This window comes from Mirounga leonina, unplaced genomic scaffold (assembly GCF_011800145.1).
Source record: "Mirounga leonina isolate KUSES-001 unplaced genomic scaffold, KU_Mleo_1.0 Mir_54, whole genome shotgun sequence".
Classification (NCBI taxonomy): Eukaryota; Metazoa; Chordata; class Mammalia; order Carnivora; family Phocidae; genus Mirounga; species Mirounga leonina.
In genome coordinates, this window is record NW_023270812.1 from 7,082,916 (window position 1) to 7,105,095 (window position 22,180).

Below are 22,180 nucleotides of genomic sequence, written 5' to 3' on the forward strand. Positions count from 1 at the left end.
GGATAGATCAGAGTTGAATTACTTCTAATTCTGGAATCAGAGACATTGCCTTTCTTTATACCACCAGCAAATTGTTTCTTAAATCTTCATACCAAGTATTTAAAGCACCAACCATCCCAACAAAAAAGCTGCTTACCTGTGGAACATCAATCACGTTTCAGCTAATAGTGGCTAGCCAGTATGTATGTTGTTCTCTAACTTACTGCTTTCTAATTCCATTACTTATCATGAAAACTTATCTGTTAGAAAAACACCAGTGTTTATCTGTGCGTTGATGCTGGTGTTAAGAATTATGCCACCACTCATAAGCATCATACAATACTGAAGCACTAGAACTTGGCCAACGTAAAAAACTATTTTAAAATAGTTTTTAAAACCAAGTAATGAGTATTTGATAATGATTATAGTTTTACAAGCCAATTAAAATGTCTTTGAACCACTCAACTTAATATTTTGAAGGTATTCCTGTTAAAGAAATGCATTACAACAGTTTCTAAAGTATACTTCTGTTAACAAACCCCATTTTAGCTACTGATTTTTTTAAAATTTTTTTATTGTTATGTTAATCCCCATACATTACATCATTAGCTTTAGATATAGTGTTTAGCTACTGATTTTTATTTGAAGTATTTTCAGTATAAAATATGTCAGTGGAATGCAACACCTTTAAGAGTATGCTGATTTTATATATGTTCGATATTTTCTGTGATAAAAAAATAAACTGTGAAAGTACAAATAACTTTTAATAACTACATACTATATATATATGTATACATACATGTTTTTTACACATACATATGTATGTTATATGTACACATATATATGTAAAAGCAATAAGAAGTACTAAAACTGAGTCAAAATACAAGCAATATTTGTACTGTGTAATCTTTGTGGTTCCTGGTCTAGTCCACCAGGCACAGAGAAAGATCATCAGGTTTACCATGCATGTAGCTTTTTAGTGAACTCTAGCATATATTAATACAATCTTGGCAGTTAGTCTGTTTTCATGGGGAAATAAAAGTGGGGAAATCACAACTCTTTCTTGAAAATGCCAGAGGAAAAGCCCAATTTTGAGTTTCTATTTAAGGAACTCAGTGGCATTGTTCCCATTCGGTTAGCAATTATTTTGTTTTGTTTAGATTTTTCTTTTTCTTTCTTTCTTTCTTTCCTTTCTTTCTATAAAACGAGTTATTGAAAAGGCCATAAAATGAATACCCATACCTTTGTAACCATGTACCTTGCAAAAGCCCTTTCAGGACACAGTTGAATAGGGTATGCATCCTCTGGAATGAAGTGGTGGAGTAAATGAGTAAATGCAGTTCTTCTTAGTTTATTCCAAAGAGGTAATCCCCAGTCAGGAAAGTAATTTGTAACAGTATTCTTTAGAAGAGCAAAAAATTAATGTAAAGCAATGGGAAACTATTAATATGGCTTAGATTTGAAATATCATGAATATTTAGAGTATTGTGCCAACACACACACACACACAGTTGGTTCTACCCTCTAACCATCTCACACTTCTATTCTCATCTCTCCATCCCCACTGGAATTACCTCAGTTCAGAATATCATTATGTGTTGCCTGGATTAGGAACATATAATCTCTGCTTTATCTGTATGATCTTCCTGCCTGTCTTAGTCTTCCCTTTCCAAATATTCTCCACACTGGAGGTAAAGTAGTGCTTCTAAAAATAGAAGTTTAATCATCATTCTCCTTAGGTTAAGACACTCTAGTGAGTTCTAATTACTCCACAGAGTATGTCCTTGCTTGAGCGTGGCTTGCAGACTGTTACCATCTTATCAACCTCATTATTGATCTCATACTCTTGATTCTAGATTTTTGAATGTATTCTTTCTCTTCCTTAGAACCACCATCACTCTTTCTGTCCTCTTTAACTCTTACTCATCTGTGAGTCTAACACTGTGTATTACCTTAACATATGAATATCCCAGAGCCTTCCCTGCCCTGTTGATCACTAGTTTGTGATCACTAGTTTGAAACTTAGTTTGTCATCCTTGCTGTATATTCCTGGAAACTCCTTATCAGTTTGTTTTAATTGCTTAATTGTCTATATCCAGCTCCATCTTCCCTGCTACCAGTTTCCAAGAGAGCAGACTTTGTTAGTTAAAACCTACCCTAGAGATATAATCATTTTTTAGAAGTTTTAGGGACTATAATATAAAACTCTCCATAGAATATTTCATAAAAATAGTAAGATAAAAAATCATATATCAGCTATAAAGGATAAATCCAATTTGTAATAAAATCTAGATGGGAATAAAGCCAGTAAGTTTCCCTTTAGTAGTAGCTTATTTGTAAATTTTAAAATACAATTTTAGGAATGCATGGGTGGCTCAGTCTATTAAGCATCCAACTGGTGATTTAGGCTCAGGTCATGATCTCACAGGTTGTGAGACCCAGTCTCACCTTTGGCTCTTTGCTCAGCAGGGAGTCTGCTTGAGATTCTCTCCCTCAGCCCCTACCCCCACTCGCATGCACACATGCACACGTGCTCTTGCTGTCTCTCTTGCTCTCAAATAATCTTTAAAATGCAATTTTAAAGTAATATGGAAGCACCTAGATTTGGAAAGAAAATACCTAAGTCCATTTGTTTGTGAGTCCAGATCATTTAACAGCATTTTCTTCTTTCAGTCCCTGGATACCTCCTACTACATAGTTACGGTCCTGCCCTTGGTAGCCTAAGTGAGACTTTGTCAGTGTTTTCAACCCCCTTGGTGGTATATCATTGATACCGTCTTAAAAATAGATCAGTTTGGTATATATGTAAAGAAATCTGTTGATGTAGTTGACTCCTTAATGGAACTCATCAAGTCTCATAGGGGAAATCTTTGGCAGCCTGAGTATATCTGGCCCCTTCCCAGTGCTTGTGTTCACATTATGTGCAATGTAAACAATTCACCCAAACCTTGAAGTCACACCACACAACTATCATCTGTGACTTACAGGAAGTTCCATCTTGGTTTTTAAACCCTTGTTTTTTGTTGTTGTTTTTTTTAAGATTTTATTTATTTATTTGACAGGGAGAGACACAGCGAGAGAGGGAACACCAGCAGGGGGAGTGGGAGAGGGAGAAGCAGGCTCCCTGCCGAGCAGGGAGCCTGATGCGGGGCTTCATCCCAGCACCCTGAGATCATGACCTGAGCCGAAGGCAGACGCTTAGCGACTGAGCCACCCTGAACCCTTGGTTTTTAAAATGCTTTCCAGCATTTAACATTTTCTCCCCACTTTTCAATTTTTGTTTCTCTTGATAATTGTATATTACTAGTTTGTGGGCTAATTATTGTCATACTTATTGGATATTGTGTGATTTTTAGTATTTATAAAACTTACCTCAAAATACAAGGTAAACATGGCAGCCACAAAGAATACAGGAGTACCCAAAAACCAAATGCCTACGCATAGTCAGCTTGCTTAAGGAGAGTGGTTTTGTTAACTGTAAAAGTTAATAAGGTTCGAAGTTCTTAAGTAGAGGACTTGAGAGGATTTCTTATATTGCCTTCCTCTAAAATAATGTCTCGTGTACTCCAGAGTAACAGCTGCTTTGCTCATAAATTACTCCTGCGATAAGAGGAAAAAATTTCTAAGGTTTTAGTTCTAGAATTGACTCCTTTTCCTTATAGTCAAGTCCTACACTTAACTTTCCCTGATTTAAATTATGCCTACTTTAAAATGAGGTTTTTAGGTTGCTGTATAGTTACCCACTTAAGAGGGAGTATTTGCAATTTATTTCAGAAGAATTCAGTATTCTTCATCCCTAAAGGAATGCGTTGTTTACATTCCACGTTTTGTTTATTATTATTTTATTCTTCAAGTTTGACTAACCTGTACTTGGCTTCCTAGCTGTAGGATAGCTAAGCAAAAGAAGTATTCAAGTGCTTTATTAACAGAGTGGCACAAATTCCTGTCTTTTGTTAAATTTTATCCTAAAGTGCAACCAATGGGAGAGAGAACACCTGTGTTAGAGACCTTTACAGAGTCGTTAAGAGGTTGAAATCAGATAAGAACAATTAAATTCTTTAAAAATTATGAACACTTGAAATAAAGACTTTTATTGAATCCCAGAAACAAAAGACCTTTAAAAAAATGAAATACTTAATTAGCTTAATTATTTTTTCTCTGACCAAGGAAAGATGATACGAGTCTCAATCTCAGAACAAAAATTATAGGGCAAAAAGTCTATTTGTCTTCATTGCAGTTGTTATACATCATAGACATCAAATGCTACCAGATGATAGTTGAAGAAATTACCTGCCTTTTTTCCTTCCCTGCTTTGTTCTCCCTTGGTCTTAACATAAGGTTCAGAGTTTTAGTCAGCTATTTACAATGAAGGTATGCCTTCAGATGGTTTACAGATAACAAAGAAAAAAGTTAAGGTATGACGCAACCGAAATTAATGGCCTCAGTGTTACCGTAATGACTATATACAAAAATAGTTTTGAGTATAAGTGAAACTAGCAATAGTGGCCTTGCATTGCTCTGAGGACCAGGCAGCTTTCTGCCTCTACTCTCGACTAAAGAGGTCATCACACTGTGCTTGATGGCTCAGAAATCTCATCAATATATCCTAGTACAAATAGGTAACTTTAAAGAATCCCTGTAGTAGGTTGACATTATATAGTAGTATTACCTGGAAGTCTTTCAAGACCATAATTAACAGTTTTATCACAGATACTTATGGGTGAGCTTGGTTTTCTGTTAACCCACTAATAGTGTAGCTAACATTTTGCCTGTACTCTGGATGCTTTTTAGACAGAGTTGTAGTTATCTTCAGATCCACAAAGTGGTTCATAATCCTTTCCCCTTAGTTTTTTATTTGGTCTTCTACTATACCCTGTGTAAACTTCTTCATAGCAGCTATTACACTTTATTGAACTTGCTTTACTTTTCTGTCTCTATCCAAACTGGACTAGCAGTCTTAAATACAAGGGCCACATTTAATTCTTTATATACCTAGACTAGTGATTGGTCTTTAGTATGTAATAGGTATTTTGTTAAAAAAATAAATTCCTTTTCCTTCCTGTAGACTCATTGCTTAATCTGAATCCATGAGAGTTTCATGTTACTTTTTTTTTTTTAAGATTTTATTTATTTATTTGACAGAGAGAGCGAGAGCAGGAACACAAGCAGGGGGAGTGGGAGAGGGAGAAGCAGGCCTCCCGCCGAGCAGGGAGCCCGATGCGGGGCTCGATCCCAGAATCCTGGATTATGACCTGAGCTGAAGGCAGACGCTTAACGACTGAGCCACCCAGGCGCCCCATATGTTACGGTTTTTAGAACTTGTTGTCAGGCATTTACCATGACATACCACAAGTGTCTACTCACCTCCCTACCCCCACTAGCACTGCATGTGTACTTTTCAAATTTTTTGCCTTCTTTTCCCATATACCTCCCACAAATCCATTTTTAGATCATCATTTTCAGGTACCTGCTCTTTATCTTCTGTAGAATCAGGCTCTCCTAAGCTGACAATTTGTAATTATATGTCCTTCTTTTTATTGCCTCAGCCATATAGTCTGATAATGTCCACCTAAAATAATCTATTTCAGAGGACTTTTTTTTCCTATAAAATAATTTTGTGGCTTTACTGATACTAGTGTAGTGTATAGCCTAAGATGTGGGTCATATAAATCTTTCAAAAGTTTGTCATTCCTATTAAGCTTACCATAAAGAAAAAAATTTCAAATTGTGTCATACTGTGTTTCACATAGGAAGAAATAAATGCTTATGAGACAAGATTCTGAGATTGGTACTACTTTTAATAGATCTGTTTATACCTTGTTGAGAAAAGAACACATTATCTTAAAGTTAAAAAAAAAAAAAGGTATTCATTAGGGGTGCCTGGGTGGCCCAGTTTGTAGAGCATCTGACTCTTGGTTTTGGCTCAGGTCATGATCTCAGGGTCCTTAGATCAAGCCCCGCCACAGGGTGCTCAGCACAAGGAGGAATTTGCTTGAGATTCTTTTCCTCTGCCCCTCCCCCTGCACATGCATACTCTCTCTCTCTAAAATAAAATTTTTGGAGTTACTTGTTTTATATAATTTAATAAAATTTATACAGCACTGTGTGTGTGTGTGTGTGTGTGTATTTGAATGTTTCAAGCTTTTCTGGCTAAGTAAAGTGCCTTGTGCTTCTTCCTCTCTATCTTGCTTTATCTTTGGTAAGTTATTGCTGCTAAACCAGGTATTAAGTGGGAGTATGTCGTATAATGTAATGGCAAATAGAATAAGATATGCCAAGATTTTTCTCCCCTTGTCATGTCTGTAACATTTTGACCCACAAATTTTTCAGCAAAACGGTAAGATCATCTTTGCATATCATTTGAAGTGAGGGCTTGCTCATTACCTGTTAGTAATCAGGCAAGTATTGCCTAGGTGAAGCAGTGGTGCTGATTTGTCTTTCCCTCTCCACCTAAGCATGGAGTTCTGATACATCTTTTCAGTGTTGGGTTTCTGTAACAATTCTGGGGATTTCTCTCATGCTGTTCAATTAGTGAACATCATTTTTTTGTGTGTTGGACTTAGCACAGTATCTACATCATAGTAGGTGCTCATTAGCCATCTCTTAACTAAACACTGAAGACTGGGAAAAGAAAGAAGGTGGAATCAAGGAACCTTTAAATCTGAAGAAATAGTAGATCATCATAGAGTCCACATAAAGTTTTGACACAAAATGAGGTTGGTGACATAAAAAGAAGAAGTTGGTATGGCCATAAATGCCAGTCTGGGAAATTTAGACCCTTATGAAGTAGTAATGGGGAGCCACTTCCATATCAGGAAAATAAAGGCCACACTAGGTTTTTCAGGGGAGAGAATTAATAAAGTAATTGGTTAAACAGGCATTGAAAACTGCAAAAGGAGCAGGGTGTAATACAGATTTAGAAACTGTAGGCAGCAACAATTACCCCAGGGCTGGGAGAGAAAAGAGATTGATACTGTTGTTAGATCTTAGGCGCTTTGAGAAAGTTCTACGCAGAGGTGGAACTGAGACCTCTGACAAAATGGTGCCTCTTGGCTGATAATGGAAACATAGTAGCTTGGAGGAGTAGATAAACTGGTTGGCTGGTGCTATTATTCCTCATGGGTGAGACAGAAGAAAGCTGGTTCTAGAAGTGCTGGGAAGGAAGTGTGGAGCCTGAGAAGAACTGGCATAGGAAGGAGCATCTCTTCTTCCCTCCACCGGCTCTTCAGTCTTGCTTTAATGCCCTCCACTGTTCATCTCAGTTGTGAGAGCCTAACAAAACCAGCTGACAAAGAAGAAATAGTACTATACAGAGTCCTAAACCCTGTACTAAAAGCCTAAAGCAGGTCAGTTTGGAACTTAATAATTGCTACATCATCTTGGAGAATAATATTCTTTTTTTTTTTTTTTTTTTTTTTTTGAGAATAATATTCTAAAATAGTGTGGGAGGTTAATTTTTCTGCTAGCATTCCCGGATAAGTTAGAGTAAATAGATCCCAGATTTATATTCAGCTCTGTACCTAACATCTCTGCTTGGCTGTTTAAATAGCCAAGGCATTAGCATTTTCAAACTTAGTATTTCCAAACAGAACTCTTGATTCCATTTCCCTCAGCCTTTCCCTTCTTATTAAGTGGAGCCACCATCTTCTTGATTGCTTAATCCAAAAACCTGAACGTTATTCTTTAATGTCTCCTTTCCCTCATTTGTTACATCCAACTAGCTGTCACGTTCTTTCGAGTTATTTTTTCCATCTGTTACTACTTCCACACCAGTCCAATATATCTTCTGTCACCGGGACTGAAGTCAAGCTCATGACTGGTCTCTAATCGTACTCAAGCCCCAGACAGTCCCTTCACAAACTAACAGAATGTGCCTTTAAACACTGATTCTGTTCTGTTTCTCTCCTGTATAAAATCCTCTATTTAAATTTAAGTCAGTTATGTTCTTTTTCAAACTTTTCTTTAGCTGGCAGACCAGATACAGGTGATGATTGGTATTAAAATTTTTTTAAACTTTGGTCACTCTCTGTTTTCTCTTTTCTCTACTAATTTCTTATTCAGCTAAAAGAATTAGTCATGTACTTTTTCTTTTATGTTTGGAAAACCTTTTCTACTCATTTCTTTTTAAGATTTTATTTATTGGAGAGAGAGAGAGAGAGAGAGAGCACAAGCAGGGGGAGGGGCAGAGGAAAAGGGAGAAGCAGACTCCCCACTGAGCAGGGAGCCCAATGTGGGGCTCCATCCCAGGACCCGGGGATTATGACCTGAGCCGAAGGCAGACACTTAAGTGACTGAGCCACCCAGGCATCCCACTACTCATTATTTTAAATTTATAGAAAAGAATCAATTTTTTTTTTAATGTCAGTGAATAAGTTCACCTTTGCAAAGTGTTGGGAGCTATAAGAAGACTGGTTTAATTGGTTATTGGTTAATTTATGGATTCAAGTCACATGAGAAATTTCCTTAAAACTACATTAAAAAATAGAAAAAAATGAGATAGCACATGCTATATATGATTGAGTCTCCCAAAAGGAGCAGCATAGATTTAGAAAAATGATACCATTATGTGTGGGTGTGGTTAGTAAAGAATATACTCTAGAGGGAACAGTCATTTGGGCTATCAAAAGAAGTATGCAGAGGATGCTTCTAGATAGGATCTTGTCTAATTTGGGGGCAGAAAAGTAAAGTGGGCTTCTAGGGAACAGTGGGCAGATGATTTTGACTAATATTTGCAAATAGGGCTGCTTATAGAAGTTGTTCACTGCCTTGATTGCTAAGCTGGAAAGTTTAGGCTTTTCTCTTATAGGCAAATGATTTTACTAGTCACATTATAATGACTTGGAAATGTTCATACATTTGCTTCAGTTCTCTTTTGTAATTAATTACATTGTTGTAGTGGAGTTTTTTTAATGTGTACTTTATAAATTTAAAGCTGCCAAATAAACATGATTTTCTTAATTTCTTATGTGAGGTCTTTGATGAATCCAAAAGGTAATCCCACTTAAAGGCACTACATAGAAGAGAGGGTAAAGGAGTTTAGATCAGGTACGCTGGATGGGAAGCCAGTTTGCAGTGTGACCATATGCAACATTGGATAAGCTTCCTAACCTGTCTAGGCCTCAGGGATAACACAGTGCCATTGCCATAGATGTGTTATAAAGCATAAATGTTTAGATGATGAAAATCTGACATCTAAGGTGTAGCAGTGTATAAATCGTTCTGCTTTAAAATGTTAAGACCTTTGCACTCTCAATCTAGTATTAACCATGACCTAATTCTGTCACATTAACAGTTGTTAAACATAGCTGGTACCGTAGCTGTAATTTATTATAATATATGCCTAGATTATTTATTCAGGTTCATAATCTGTCTTCCATAATTGTAAACCCCCAAGAAGTTCAGAAAGGAAAAGAAAAATAATCTGTCTTTATCCTACTTAGTGTATTTTTATGTTCATCACAGATTGGATTATTGGAGTATTCCTCCAGACCCATCGGGGATGTTAGGTAATCCTTGGTATACTGTCTTTATACAAATCTGAAAAATTCTCAAAATACTTCTGATGCCACAGGTTTTAGATATGGGGCAATGGACCTATAGAGAAGTTAGCAGGTCTTTGTTATATTTTTTAAACTTTTATGTTTCAGAGGTATGTTATTCATAATTTTTCAGTAACCTTTACATAATGCTTTTCATACAAACTATGAGAGAAATACTCATTTATCCTATGACCCAGCAATTCCACCTCTAGATGTGTCTTCAAGAAATGGAGGGTAAAAAACTATATTCACAAAAATACCTTGTATGAGAATTTTCACAGTGGCTTTATGCACAATATCCAAAAACATCCCAGTGTCTGTAGCAGAAGAATGGGTAAATAAATAAATGAACTACTACTCAGCTGTCAAAGAGCTGTGCTGCTGACCCTGCAACAGTACGGAAGAGTTTCACAAATAATGCTGAGGGGACAAAGAGTATATGCTCTGTGATTCCGTTACATGAAGTTCTAGAATAGGCAAACTGGTGATAAAAATCAGATCGGGGGTTTCTGGAGGCAGAGGGCGAGGAGGATCTTGCGTGAGAAGAGGCACAACGGAACTTTCTGAGTTGATTGAACCATCCTGTGACTTGATGTGCATTCATCAAAACTGACTGGATGTTGCACTTAAGATCTCAGGATTTCACTGCATATAAATTATATCTCAGATTTTAAAATATAGAGCAAATACTTGAGAAATGAGGATTTATAAAGTTCTAGATGACCACTTTGATTCAGCATTATAAAATACCCTTTTATGACCTGAGGTTGGGTTGGTTAAGAACAGCTTCTTTTGTTACAGAAGGAAAAGCCAGTGTTCCATCTCTATAAGGGGTTTGTTCCTGTGCAAGTTCTACGAAAATGCCTTTAGAAATGTCTAGAGTTGAGATGTATGATTTCAGGATGCCATATTTGATCAGCTTTTATCTTTGAGAGAAGAGGAAACATCAAATAAACTGATACGAAGCCTGGCTAGTAAAAGCTCTAGAGCCTCTGGACTATAGAAAAAACTTAGTAGAAATTACCTAAGATATTAGCACATTTTCTTTTTTTTTTTTTTTTTTTTAAGATTTTATTTATTTATTTGACAGAAAGCACAAGCAGGCAGAGAGGCAGGCAGAGAGAGAGGGAGAAGCAGGCTCTCCACTGAGCGGGGAGCTGGATGTGGGACTCGATCCCAAGACCCAGGGATCGTGACTTGAGCAGAAGGCAGCCGCTTAACCGACTGAGCCACCCAGGCGCCCCTTAGCACATTTTCTTATCTGGAGTTATATTTGAAAGACAGATGGCATACCCCTTCAACAGCATTCAGGCAGGAATATGATGTCAAGTTTCATTGACAAAACCAGGACAAGAAGGTTTAAATAACCACTTCTGTGTTAGAGTAATTCTGTAATGAACTCTGCAAACTCTTGAGACAACAGCATCATGCTCTATAAGTACAGAACGGCGGGCGAGGTGGGGAGAAGTGATGAAGATGCCAGAGTGAAGCTTATTCTGGAGTGAGACTACCAGCCTTTGCAGCTAAATTTTGTGCTCTGCCAGGAGGTGTAGGGTAGCCCGCCATAATGTGATGTAATCAGTGTGCATACTGTAATTCATAACTTGTGGATCTCAGTGGCCTCCAGCGAGGTCATTGTGGCAGAGTCCCTTGCTGCTGCCTAGTGAGAGCTCTGCTGCTCTGGGTTTTAGTCTCCTCTTGGGTGGGGCGGGGGGGGAGGGGTGGGCTCTGCTGATGACACTACATCTGCACCTGTAAAAGGCACATATGTACATCCTACGTGCACGAACCCTGCCTGATGTGCACACATGTATTTCTTCCATCATCTTTCTCTTTGGTAACACTGCATCACCAGCTAATGAGTGTGGTTATATTGTTATCCAAAAGAACAGTTGGGTGAAAACATGCACTCTAGTACCTCTTCCCTCTACAGCACTCTGACCACATCACTTCTTCCATCTTTATTTCTGTCTCTTACTTGGTATTTTCAAACATGCACCATTGTTTCACTGTTGAAAGTGAAGAAGGTATACCTATTGCATAATTTCTGTGCTTCTGGTATTCTATTATTATATATAGATTTGAGTTGGAGATGACTTGAGTTTTTAATATCACTGGTTTTCAGGGAACAAGTTTAAGGAGTTTGGGTTAGATAATGGATTGCTCATTTGTCCCTTTTGTTGCTGATGCTTACTTATTTTTATCATTAACAAGTAATTGCTATGGCTTTCAAAGAAATCTTACTACTTCACTTTTTTCTCAGTCATCTTTGTACAAGTTCAGAGGGGTCAAGGAATAGTAATTCCACAGGCGTTCGGGTATCTTTTCTGTTTTCTCCTCCAAAGGAGGTTTTTGAAAAGTTGGCAGTGACACCTTAAACTTTGTCTTCATGTTTTCACTCATCTTTTTAATTCTTTGTGGTTTATTAAAAGCCAATTGAGCCGTTCTGTTTACTATAAATTATGGGGCCCTTTCTGCTGCTGCAGTGCCAGGGACAGAGTTTTGTGTATCATTGACAGTTGCAGTAGGAAAGGAGGACAGAGAAGCTTGTCGTCTGGCCCTGCCCCTTTCTGAATTAGGTCAGAAAAAAGCGTCATTGGGTTACTTTGTTTTTAAATACTAAGTACTGAGGATTAGATAATGCATAAAATATGTGAGTGGTACATAGTTCTACATCTTCTACCACCATCTTCAGGAAAGAACCTTGGTAAATGGACCTTCATCTGCTGCTTTCTTTTGCTGTAGCTAATGCTTATCCTGTAGGATTTAGACATTTGAGATTTGGAAATAAAGATTTTTTGTATCAATCATTTGGAAGTCCTAGCAAAACTAACTTGTGGGACAAGGTGAATGGGAATATAGGCAGTGATAAATAAGAAATAGGCTCTATTCTCAAGGAACTTACTTTGATAGTGGTGATGTCCATGAAACTATAAATCAAGGTAGAAACTGTGTAATCTCAGGGTGGCCCTTTGAGAAGGTAGAAGTTAGGTTGGGGTTTGCAGAGATTAGGTAGGATTTAGAAGGAGGGTAGAGTGGAGTGCAGAGGAGCATTCAAGATAGGAGAAATAGGAATATGCACAGAGATGCATAACATGGAGTGATTTGATTTGATTTATAGTATAAGATAGGTGTAAAATATAGTAGAAGACTAATTGCTTTAACTTGAGAAGGTAATTTGGGTCCAGATCCACAGATAGCTTAAATGGTTTGTATTTTTAGATAGCAAGAAACTATGAAGGGTTTTAAGACATGAAAATGTTAAGGAACATTAAGAAGAAAAGTTGTGTTCTGTGCAGTTAATCTTACTGTTGTATAGCTTGATTGGAGAACAGATAACAAAAACATAATATTGTAGTAGTTTTGATAATACACCAATAATGACTAGAACAAGGGTGACAACAGTCAACCAAAAGGGTAGGGCAAGTCCAAGGTAAATGGGATGGCCAAACATTTTGATGGCCATAGACAATCCTGGTTTTCTTAAGCCTGTCACCGTCGCATAGTTGTTAAGAACTTTTAAATGTCTCCTGGGTTGGACAATGCATTATATGGTGGCCCTAGAGATAGATTTGCTTTAGAATGATGATAGTATTTACTAATTGAGGGGAGAGAAGGATGTTGGCATAAGAGAGCAGAATATATATTCAAATTTTAGAAATTCTTATGATTGTGATTTTATTAAACTTTCCTTTTTAGAAAATTAAACAGAAAATTCTCATAAGTGAATACCACCGTCATATATGTTTAAAATCCCAGTTTGGTGGGGAGAGGGGGTTGCTTGTATTTTTATGCGTTGTTGGTGGTTTTTTTCCCCTTTAATGAGCACATTGAGTTTTTGAATCTGCTACAAAATGATGCTGAAGAGAATAAATTTCTATATTTAATCTTAATTAACATTTTATTTATTCTATTTAGCAAAGCTTTTTGGGAAACTTTAATAAATCATTGTGTACTTTACATAAAAAATTTCCACACATGGGGCGCCTGGGTGGCTCAGTCGGTTAAGCGACTGCCTTCGGCTCAGGTCATGATCCCAGGGTCCTGGGATCGAGTCCCGCATTGGGCTCCCTGCTCTGCGGGGGGCCTGCTTCTCCCTCTCCCCCCTCCTGCTTGTGTTCCCTCTCTCGCTGTGTCTCTCTCTGTCAAATAAATAAATAAAATCTAAACAAAAACAAAAACAAACAAACAAAAAAATTTCCACACAGAAATGTAGCTAGCGGTAGTTGAGAGTACCTTTTTATCAGTGTGTCAGCACCTTTTGGTTCCCTGGTCTTTTTTTTTTTTTTTTTTTTCCCTTCTCCCCTGATTGAAGCAGAAGGCTATAGTCACATATTCCTTATTTTAAGGCTTGTGAGTAAATATGGCTGTGATGTACGTGGACCGTCTTAAGTGCTTACTGCTCTTGTGTTTTCCATGTATAGGCAGAGGGAGAAGACAGCCTGAAGAAGATGCAGCTGATGGAGCTTGCAATTCTGAATGGCACCTACAGAGATGCCAACATTAAATCACGTAAGAATGAGACTGAGGTCCATGGTTATAGCCATATCAGCTGTTTAGTCCACAAACCTTTCTCCTTTTGGCAGCGCAACACATGAACAGTTATACAAAGTGAAGAGTCGAAATAATCATCACTTGATACGGAATAACAGTCCCATTTTTACTGCTTTCATGAATTGGGAACATTCTCCTTTATTTTATGCCAGCATGTCTAAGTTTTGGGTTTATACACTTTATTATTTTGGTGAAATCTCAACTTCTAAATTTAAGAATTTCAGGAAATTTCCTATTCTGTTAACTACAGATTTAAGGCTTCTAACTTACTTTGTTATATTTATGCAAAAGACAATTTTTTTAAAACTTTTTTTTTTTTTAGAAAGCTAATTTGGAATGTATCTGAAAGCAGTGACCCTTCTGTCAAATTCTCTCCTTTCACGTTGCTTGCTAATGTTCCCCTCCAGTATTTTTCTCTGTTGATTTCATATGTGAATGAGTTCACAGAGAGCAGTAGGTGGTAAAAATATATTTAATCCCATTTTTCTTTTAGATATATCTGTGGATGCTTTCATAAACTTGAAGAGGATTGCTTTTTTATATTTTGAGGCAATTGAAAGTTCACAAGTCTTTTAATGAACATAATCTCCATTTAAATTACTAGCTTTTTTTAAAAGAAGTAGAATTTTAAAGTCCTAGCCAACTTTCCAAAGTATAGGCAGTTTAGTGGGTTCAGAAGTGGTTGCTTTACAAAATGGTTGGCTTTAATTTATTCATGAGAATGAGTAGATCATTAATAGTCTTATATTTAGGAATGGGACATTTTTTATATTGTCTTTTCTATGAAGTTCATTACAGATGCGGGAAATTCATATAAAACTAGTAGTCGGTCGGTTAATACAGTAAAAATTATTCTTTTTTTAATTTGAAACTTAAGCTATTCTTTAGAAATAAACCAAAACTGTATTTCTGTGGACTCCCAATTCCAAAAATTTTTTAACATCTTTTAATGCGAGTGTTTTCATGTGCTTCTGCATGTACCTTTAGTCTCATGAGATCTTAAAAACATAGATGTATCAAATATATGAACTAAATATAACCTATTTTAATGGTATCATTCTTTTTTTGTTGATTTTTTTTTATACAGTGGCTTGATAATTTTTGCACATTTATTCTTAATCACACTGGGAAAGGGGAAGCTGTTTGCATTTGATCGGTGTGCTTTGGCATTTTGTGTGATCAGCGCATGTACTAATGATTTCCTTTTATTTTTCTTCTTTCCTGCTTTTCCTTTCTTTTTCCTACTTCCCTCTCATTTTCCATATTTTATACTGCTGTCTCTATACTTCCTCCTACATTTCTTTGCTTACTGTAGCAGCCCTTGCCTTTTCTCTTGCAGCAACAGCCCAGGCTGCTCCACGGATTATCACTGGGCCCGCGCCTGTTCTCCCACCAGCTGCCCTGCGTACCCCTACGCCAGCTGGCCCTACCATAATGCCTTTGATCAGACAGATACAGACCGCTGTCATGCCAAACGGAACTCCTCACCCGACTGCTGCAATAGTTCCTCCGGGGCCCGAAGCTGGTTTGATCTACACACCCTATGAGTACCCCTACACGTTGGCACCAGCTACATCAATCCTTGAGTATCCTATTGAACCTAGTGGTGTATTAGGTAAGTTGTTCTCCCCGTGTGGCTGCTAGTATTTTTCTTCATAACTTCTGTGCCTCAGACTTTGAAATGATTGTATTAGTTTTAGAGAGTCAAGACAGGTTTCCATTAGGAAGACAGAAGCCTGAAGTTCGTTTTATTTCAGCCTCTCTTAATGACTCCCCTTTTAAAGAATTGCACCTTAAATTTGTGCTCAGATTCTCTTTGGTAACTCAAATTCGCTTTTGGTAAATCAGTAAACATTTTAAACAGACAATACTTTTCACCATTGACATCACTGTGGTCGTTCTGAGTTAGACCTATCCCCTCTGTTGGCTCCACTGCCTACAATTAGATTCCTTTTGTCTTAGGGAGTTATTTAATTGTCAACTAAATTTTAAATTTCTGTGTGGAAGTATTTTGAGATCTTTTTAAAAACTGCTGTTATTGTCTGTGTGTTTTCTAATATTTGTAATCACATTTTATATGAGAGAGACCAGGTGAATTAGTTGGCTTCTTCAGGTTTCCTCAGTTTTTCTCTTTTGAAGTTCTAGTTAATATCAGACATAAGGGAAACTCCTCTAATTTCAGTAGTACAGTATGGAATTGATAAGAAAATACCAAGTCACTGTTTTAGAGTCACATTTGAGGCAAAAATTAAGATCATACTATGAACGCTTGGTTTTACATGAACAAAAAGTGGTGTGCTTGAAAAAGACATTACTGATGCCTTTTTTTTATAGAGTGGATTGAAATGCCAGTCATGCCTGATATTTCAGCCCATTGACTTGCTGGATGAAGGACTAGAATACAGCAGCTGTTATAACACGACCAGTCAATGTGGGACAAAGTGTTTCCGTGCTGCCCCTTTGTTTTACCAGACAGAATTTGAATCCTTTTTTCCTTGAATTGTGTATGACCTTGGTGCCGCATGCATGCTGTTGACTCTTAGGACTTTGATCTTTTAAGGTTTTTTTTCCAGCATTAATGTTGATTTATAAAAATTTGAAAGTCTTTATGAACCTGGACACTAAGATTTAAACTTGAGAATTCATTGTTCAACAATTAAAGAAAGCCACGATGCTCTGTATGTTATCTGTGTGTGTGCATGCACTCAGGTGCCTTTTGTTTCATGAGCAAATACATTTTATTGTACATGTTTTCCGTTTATCTCTAAATCATTGTATAAAGTATCACAGGTCAGAATTATACTACAGAATTGTCTATGAGAAGCTTGTTTCTGTTGCACATTTCTTGAAGCATTTTTAAAATAACATGTAACATGTAACCTGTTTACGTTTTCCTTTCTGTTAACGCTCTGTCCTGTGGCCCCATGCCTGCTCCTCTCCCCAGAGCTCCTCTCTGCTGCACGCACAGCGTCTGGTCGAGGAGTTTGTTGCTTCCTGCAGGGCTGGCACTCTTAGCCACCAGCTGCTGTTCCAGCACTCAGTGCAAGATCTTGCTGATTTTGCCTCGTGGAATTATACTTGTCTAAGATTAGTTTATCTAAAATGAAAAAGGGGTGATGGACCAGTTTACTGCTTAGAAACAGCAAGAGGCACTGCAGTTTCTCATTTTAAGCAATGTGTTTTTTGTTGTGTTGGGAAATTTTTATTTCTAATAATTATTAGACTGACAAAAGCAAAATGTACAGATACCTAATTGGCATTCATAAAATGAATAATAATGAGTACTAAATGACCAAAATCCATTATCAGTCCTATTTCTCGCTTTGCCACCTAAGCAGTAAAACATGACGTTGAGCACTTGGAGAACTGAGAACATTACTTCAAATTGCTAAGTTATAATAAATTTGCACACAGATAACATGCATGATATATATCAAGTTTCACATCATATTATTTTAAAATAAGCAGTGCCCTTCAAAACAGATGCAGACATGTGTGTTGGTGGTAGTGAGGAGATTGGTATTAGCATCAAGTCTTCATTGATGACTAATTTTTAATTCCCTTCCTTTTATCTTTAGGTATGGCTTTCCCAACGAAAGGCTAAGAATTCAAGAACGGTCTTAACTGAACCCTCATCAGATCTGAATTTAACAAATGCTTAGTCTCAGCAGCCTCCAGGGGGGTGGGGGGGAAGCTTAGCCTAGCAGTCAGTGACTTACTTGCACTTTTTGCACACTGATAGAAAGTAAAAGTATGTTATTAATTTGGTTTAGTCTGTAATCTTACAAAGTAACGGTAATTTATAAAGGAGTGTACAGTAGTATACTGACTGCTAAGTGTACTATACTGTTTGCTTTACTAATCACCTAATTCATTGCAGTTCATACTTATTGACTCAGAGTTTAAAACCACAATCTGTAGGCTTTAAGAATTGCTTTTAAACCTTTTTAAGTGATAAACTCTGGAAGTGGTCTTAAGGTTAGCAAATAATTGTCAGTATTAAACATGGCATTATTTAAGTGGTCCTGCTGCGAGAAAGGCACTTCAGTGAATATGTGACTAGTAAAGCTTAAATATGTTTGGATCTAGTAGAGTTCATGAAATACTGTAACTTGGGATCGTGAATGAATGGATAAAATAGGTTAAGGCCAAGATTTTGAAATGAATGCAATATTAATAGACGCGTATATACACAACATACTATGGCTAATTTTAAAACTACTGTGCCTTAACGTGTTTCTTAAAATGAACCTTTTGTAGTAAATGAACATTTGAAATCCATTTTGATAAACCTGCTGTTAATGTTTCTTTTCCCTTGTGAATGTTTTCTAACTTTGTCTTGGTAATTGCAATTTAACTAGGTGCGGTGGCTACTAAAGTTCGAAGGCACGATATGCGTGTCCATCCTTACCAAAGGATTGTGACCGCAGACCGAGGTTAGTTTAGTTCTGCAGTTCTTGTTTATAAGAAATGCGTTGGGTGTCCATAGAGTTTGCAACACCACCCCTGATGGGAAAATACAACTGCTTACCTGCACACCATTTCGTTGCTTTTTCTAAATTGGTATGTCATAATTGGCAGATTTAAGGGTTGGGATTTTTTTTTCCTTTTCTTTCTTTCCTCTCTTACCCCCCCCTTTTTTTGCTCCCTATTTTAACTTATTAAATCCTATATAAGTATGTCCTGTGATTTATTCCTACTAAAACATAAATTAGTCCATTTGGGGAGCTGTTAAATTTTGATGTCGCCTTAATTATTTTTCAGTCGTAATTTTTGCTAAAATTTACCTTTGTTCTGAAATTTTGGGTTGGTTTTGCAAATGAACTGAGCGGATGGTGCTTTAATGAGAGAAGTAAAGGAATATATGCCTCCTGTGTCCTTGAGGAGAAAACTGAAGATTTAGTTTCCATTTTCCTTTTTCATAAGATATTTGAGCCACTGTGTAAACATGAGGTTATACATGTCAAGTACTCAGCTGAAAGCAACAAAAATAAGGACTGTGAAGATAACTTTGATGCAGTTGGATTTTTTTTTTTAATAAATGAGAAAATCAATTCCCTTTTACTCTTAACATTTTCCTGCCAAAATGGATCCTTTGATTTTTGTCATTTGCTGCTAAGATATATTATCTGAAGGTAAACTATCTCTTAAAGTTCTGTGGAGACGTGAATCCAGCTTTGAATATCCTTTTTGAGTAACCTGTGACTGGAAAATAAGTCTTCATTTTTCTCCTTTTCAACATTTGTAATTTGTGTCCTGTATATGCCCTTGGACCCTATTATAAATTATTTATGTTTTTGAGGAGTGATATTTTCGGTTTATTGACATTGAATTGTTTTCTAAGTTTGTCATCACAGGGTAAGAATCCGAAGCAAGGTAGAAAAAGATTTTTATCAAGCTTCTATTATGGCACATTTATTACTTACTAATTAAGTTGATCAGATTCTCTAGTAATTAGTGGGAAAAGTGATGGAATTTACACTCCTGTCCTACATCTTCTATGAACCTATGAACGACCTACCTGCCTCACATGGTTCTCCTGAATACTGATGATAAGTATTGGACACAGCTGTTGTCCACATCAGAATAAAATACCTTCCAAAGACATTGATGATATTTATTTAGCGTCATACATAATTAAAGAGCCTTGAAGACTTTTAACTAATACATACATTACTTGTGATTATTCAGTGATCAAAATAAATAGACCCCAAGCTCAGTGATGATCGGTGACTATAAAGCACCTTGTAGGTGTGTCATGTACAAGTGTATGTACCACCTTCTTGCAGAACAAGCCTCCTAGTGAAGGAGGAAATTTTTTTTTAAGTCACTTCAGATTCCAAGGAAACCAGATAATTCCATGAATAATTTGAAGCTTTTTTTTTCCACATTGTTAATGTCCGAAATAGTTTGAAAGAGTATTTTAAAGTAGTTTTTCTTCTGTTAATCTTTCCCTTTCTGCCCCTTTTAGGAGATTTCTCATAATTTTGTTTTAACACAATAATTATTGGCTACTCAATGCTGCAGTACCTTGAGATAGTTGAAAATATTAGGAAGATTTTATAGTGTTTGGAAATGACAACACATTCCATGCATGGCTCTTTTGTAGTTATATGTGTTTTTTTATTAGTCTTGTCACTTTTATTCAAAATGCAATGTCAGCAAACCGAAGTGCTCCCTTTTTTATTTTCTTTACATAACAGAATACTTGTATACTGCTGTTACTATATCACCGTATGCACTCATTGGGTCTGAGGGAGATGTCTGAAGTCCTTCATTTAAATTATTTTATGATACTACTGTTTTCTCTATTTTTGAGGTTTTGTTTTCTTTTTTAATTTTTGAAGGGAAGAACAAGCATTCATTTAATGCAAGGAAACTCAGCCCTTGGACATATAACCATGTAATCTTATATAAGTATTTAGAGTACTGCATGGTTGACAAATATATCTAGTTCTTTACTAAAAATAAACCCACTTCTACACATATTTCAAACCTGAATTTGAAGCCTGTAAAAGACCAACTGACTTTTTAGTTGTAATGAACCATAAGTGATTTTGCACGGTTGACACACCTGTGTGTACTGTAGGAGGCCAGGACTTGGCAGAGGATGTATTCTAGGTGTACTGGTATATATATATATATAAGTGGTAATTTGCTTTGTTTATGTATTCCACACACACAAAAACATAATCAGAATTTTTCTGAGTGATGATTTTATAAAAACCATCATTTGCATAATTTGCATAAGAAACTTAAAACAATTTTAATCAAAATTTAAAGTAATATCAAAAATGCTTTAAGATTCTGTATTTTGGGAGTACTTCCTATGAAGTGGTATGACTACATTGTGTTAAGTATTTATTTTCTTCTTTAATTTTGGAATAGCAGTTTTTGTTTTAAATAAAATTCCACTTATTTTAAGAAATTCAGGGAAGATTTGGTCACATTGAAGATAACAGTATTTTTGTAGTATTTATAAACTATCCTAAATGATAGACTCTAGAAAGCATTTTTGTTACATGAAAGTAAGCCAGTCCATTATATAGATCATTTCAAGTAACTCTGTGAACATTATACCTGCTGGGTTATGATTTATGAAGTGGCATGGAATCTACCTTTGCACTGAATATTTTTTCATTCATATCTCCTCTGCCTTAGTCACAATGGCAACAGTACAGAAAATTCTGTCAAACCTCAGAATATAGTAGAAATAATTAAGCTGTTGAATGAGTCTTAAAAATCATACTACTGTTAAGTGGACCAAGTTTGGTGAAGCAGAATGTGACAGAGGTTGATTTATAAGGAAGGAACAACTCGAGGACACTGGGGACGATAACTTTCCACTTGAGAACTACTTTATGTTTTACTGTAATTTTTTAATTTTTTTTTGTTCTGTTTGTTGTTTTGCAAAAGAAAATAGTATTTACAGGTGGCTTCTTTTAAAATATAAAATATAAAGCAGGAATGTATATGAAATGTCAGATTTTATTGTATTTGCAGAGTATTAGCTTTGAAATTGAATAAAGAAAGCTGTTTGTAGTTTTAAAATGCCTTATTGGTATCAATTAGAAATTTCTTCTATTTTTTGATGTACTTAGAGCTTTTTGAGTATAGAATTTTAAATGGCAGGATTTTACAGTGTTTACATGCAAGTGCATTTTATAAGTGTTCTATATGTGTAAAATAGTATTTTCAACTGGAAAGTGTTGGCCAGCGCAAAAGGCCTGGCCTTTTTCTGGTTCCCATGATGTTGCCTACACTGCTAGACTACAGTTTAGTATTGCTTTGTATCATAAGGCCAAGAAATTCCATGTTGTTTGTAAATAGAATAATTGAAAAAGCAATAAACATTTATTGAACAAAAGAAACCTTGTTTGGCCCAGAGTTTATGTTGAACCAAATTGTTCATAGAAATTTAAATTTCTTTAGATTCATTTCTGTTAATCATCAGTTATTAATAATCACATCCATCATTAATAGTTGCTTTAATGCTTGCATCTGAGAGAATACTAATGCTTAATAGCAGTCAGATACTGATAACTGCACTGACTGTTTCAGAATTCTGTATATCAAACCTATTCATTGTTGTTGTTCTCCAGTTTCCT

At 36.3% G+C, this 22,180-nt stretch overlaps 1 protein-coding gene across 7 annotated transcripts in view; it reads left to right on the plus strand.

Moving 5' to 3' along the window:
• QKI (QKI, KH domain containing RNA binding) overlaps positions 1-22,180 on the plus strand; it is a 158,164-nt gene that overhangs the window by 129,583 nt on the left and 6,401 nt on the right. For 2 of the 7 annotated variants that reach the window (XM_034991998.1, XM_034992002.1), the window contains exons 5-7: positions 13,943-14,030; positions 15,388-15,687; positions 18,434-18,508. In XM_034991998.1, the coding sequence (XP_034847889.1) occupies positions 13,943-14,030; positions 15,388-15,687; positions 18,434-18,508 (463 nt within the window). Of the gene's footprint in view, positions 1-13,942; positions 14,031-15,387; positions 15,688-16,406; positions 21,944-22,180 lie in introns of those variants that run through there. The other 5 variants (XR_004676857.1, XR_004676858.1, XM_034991999.1 and 2 more) reach the window with 5 other exon arrangements.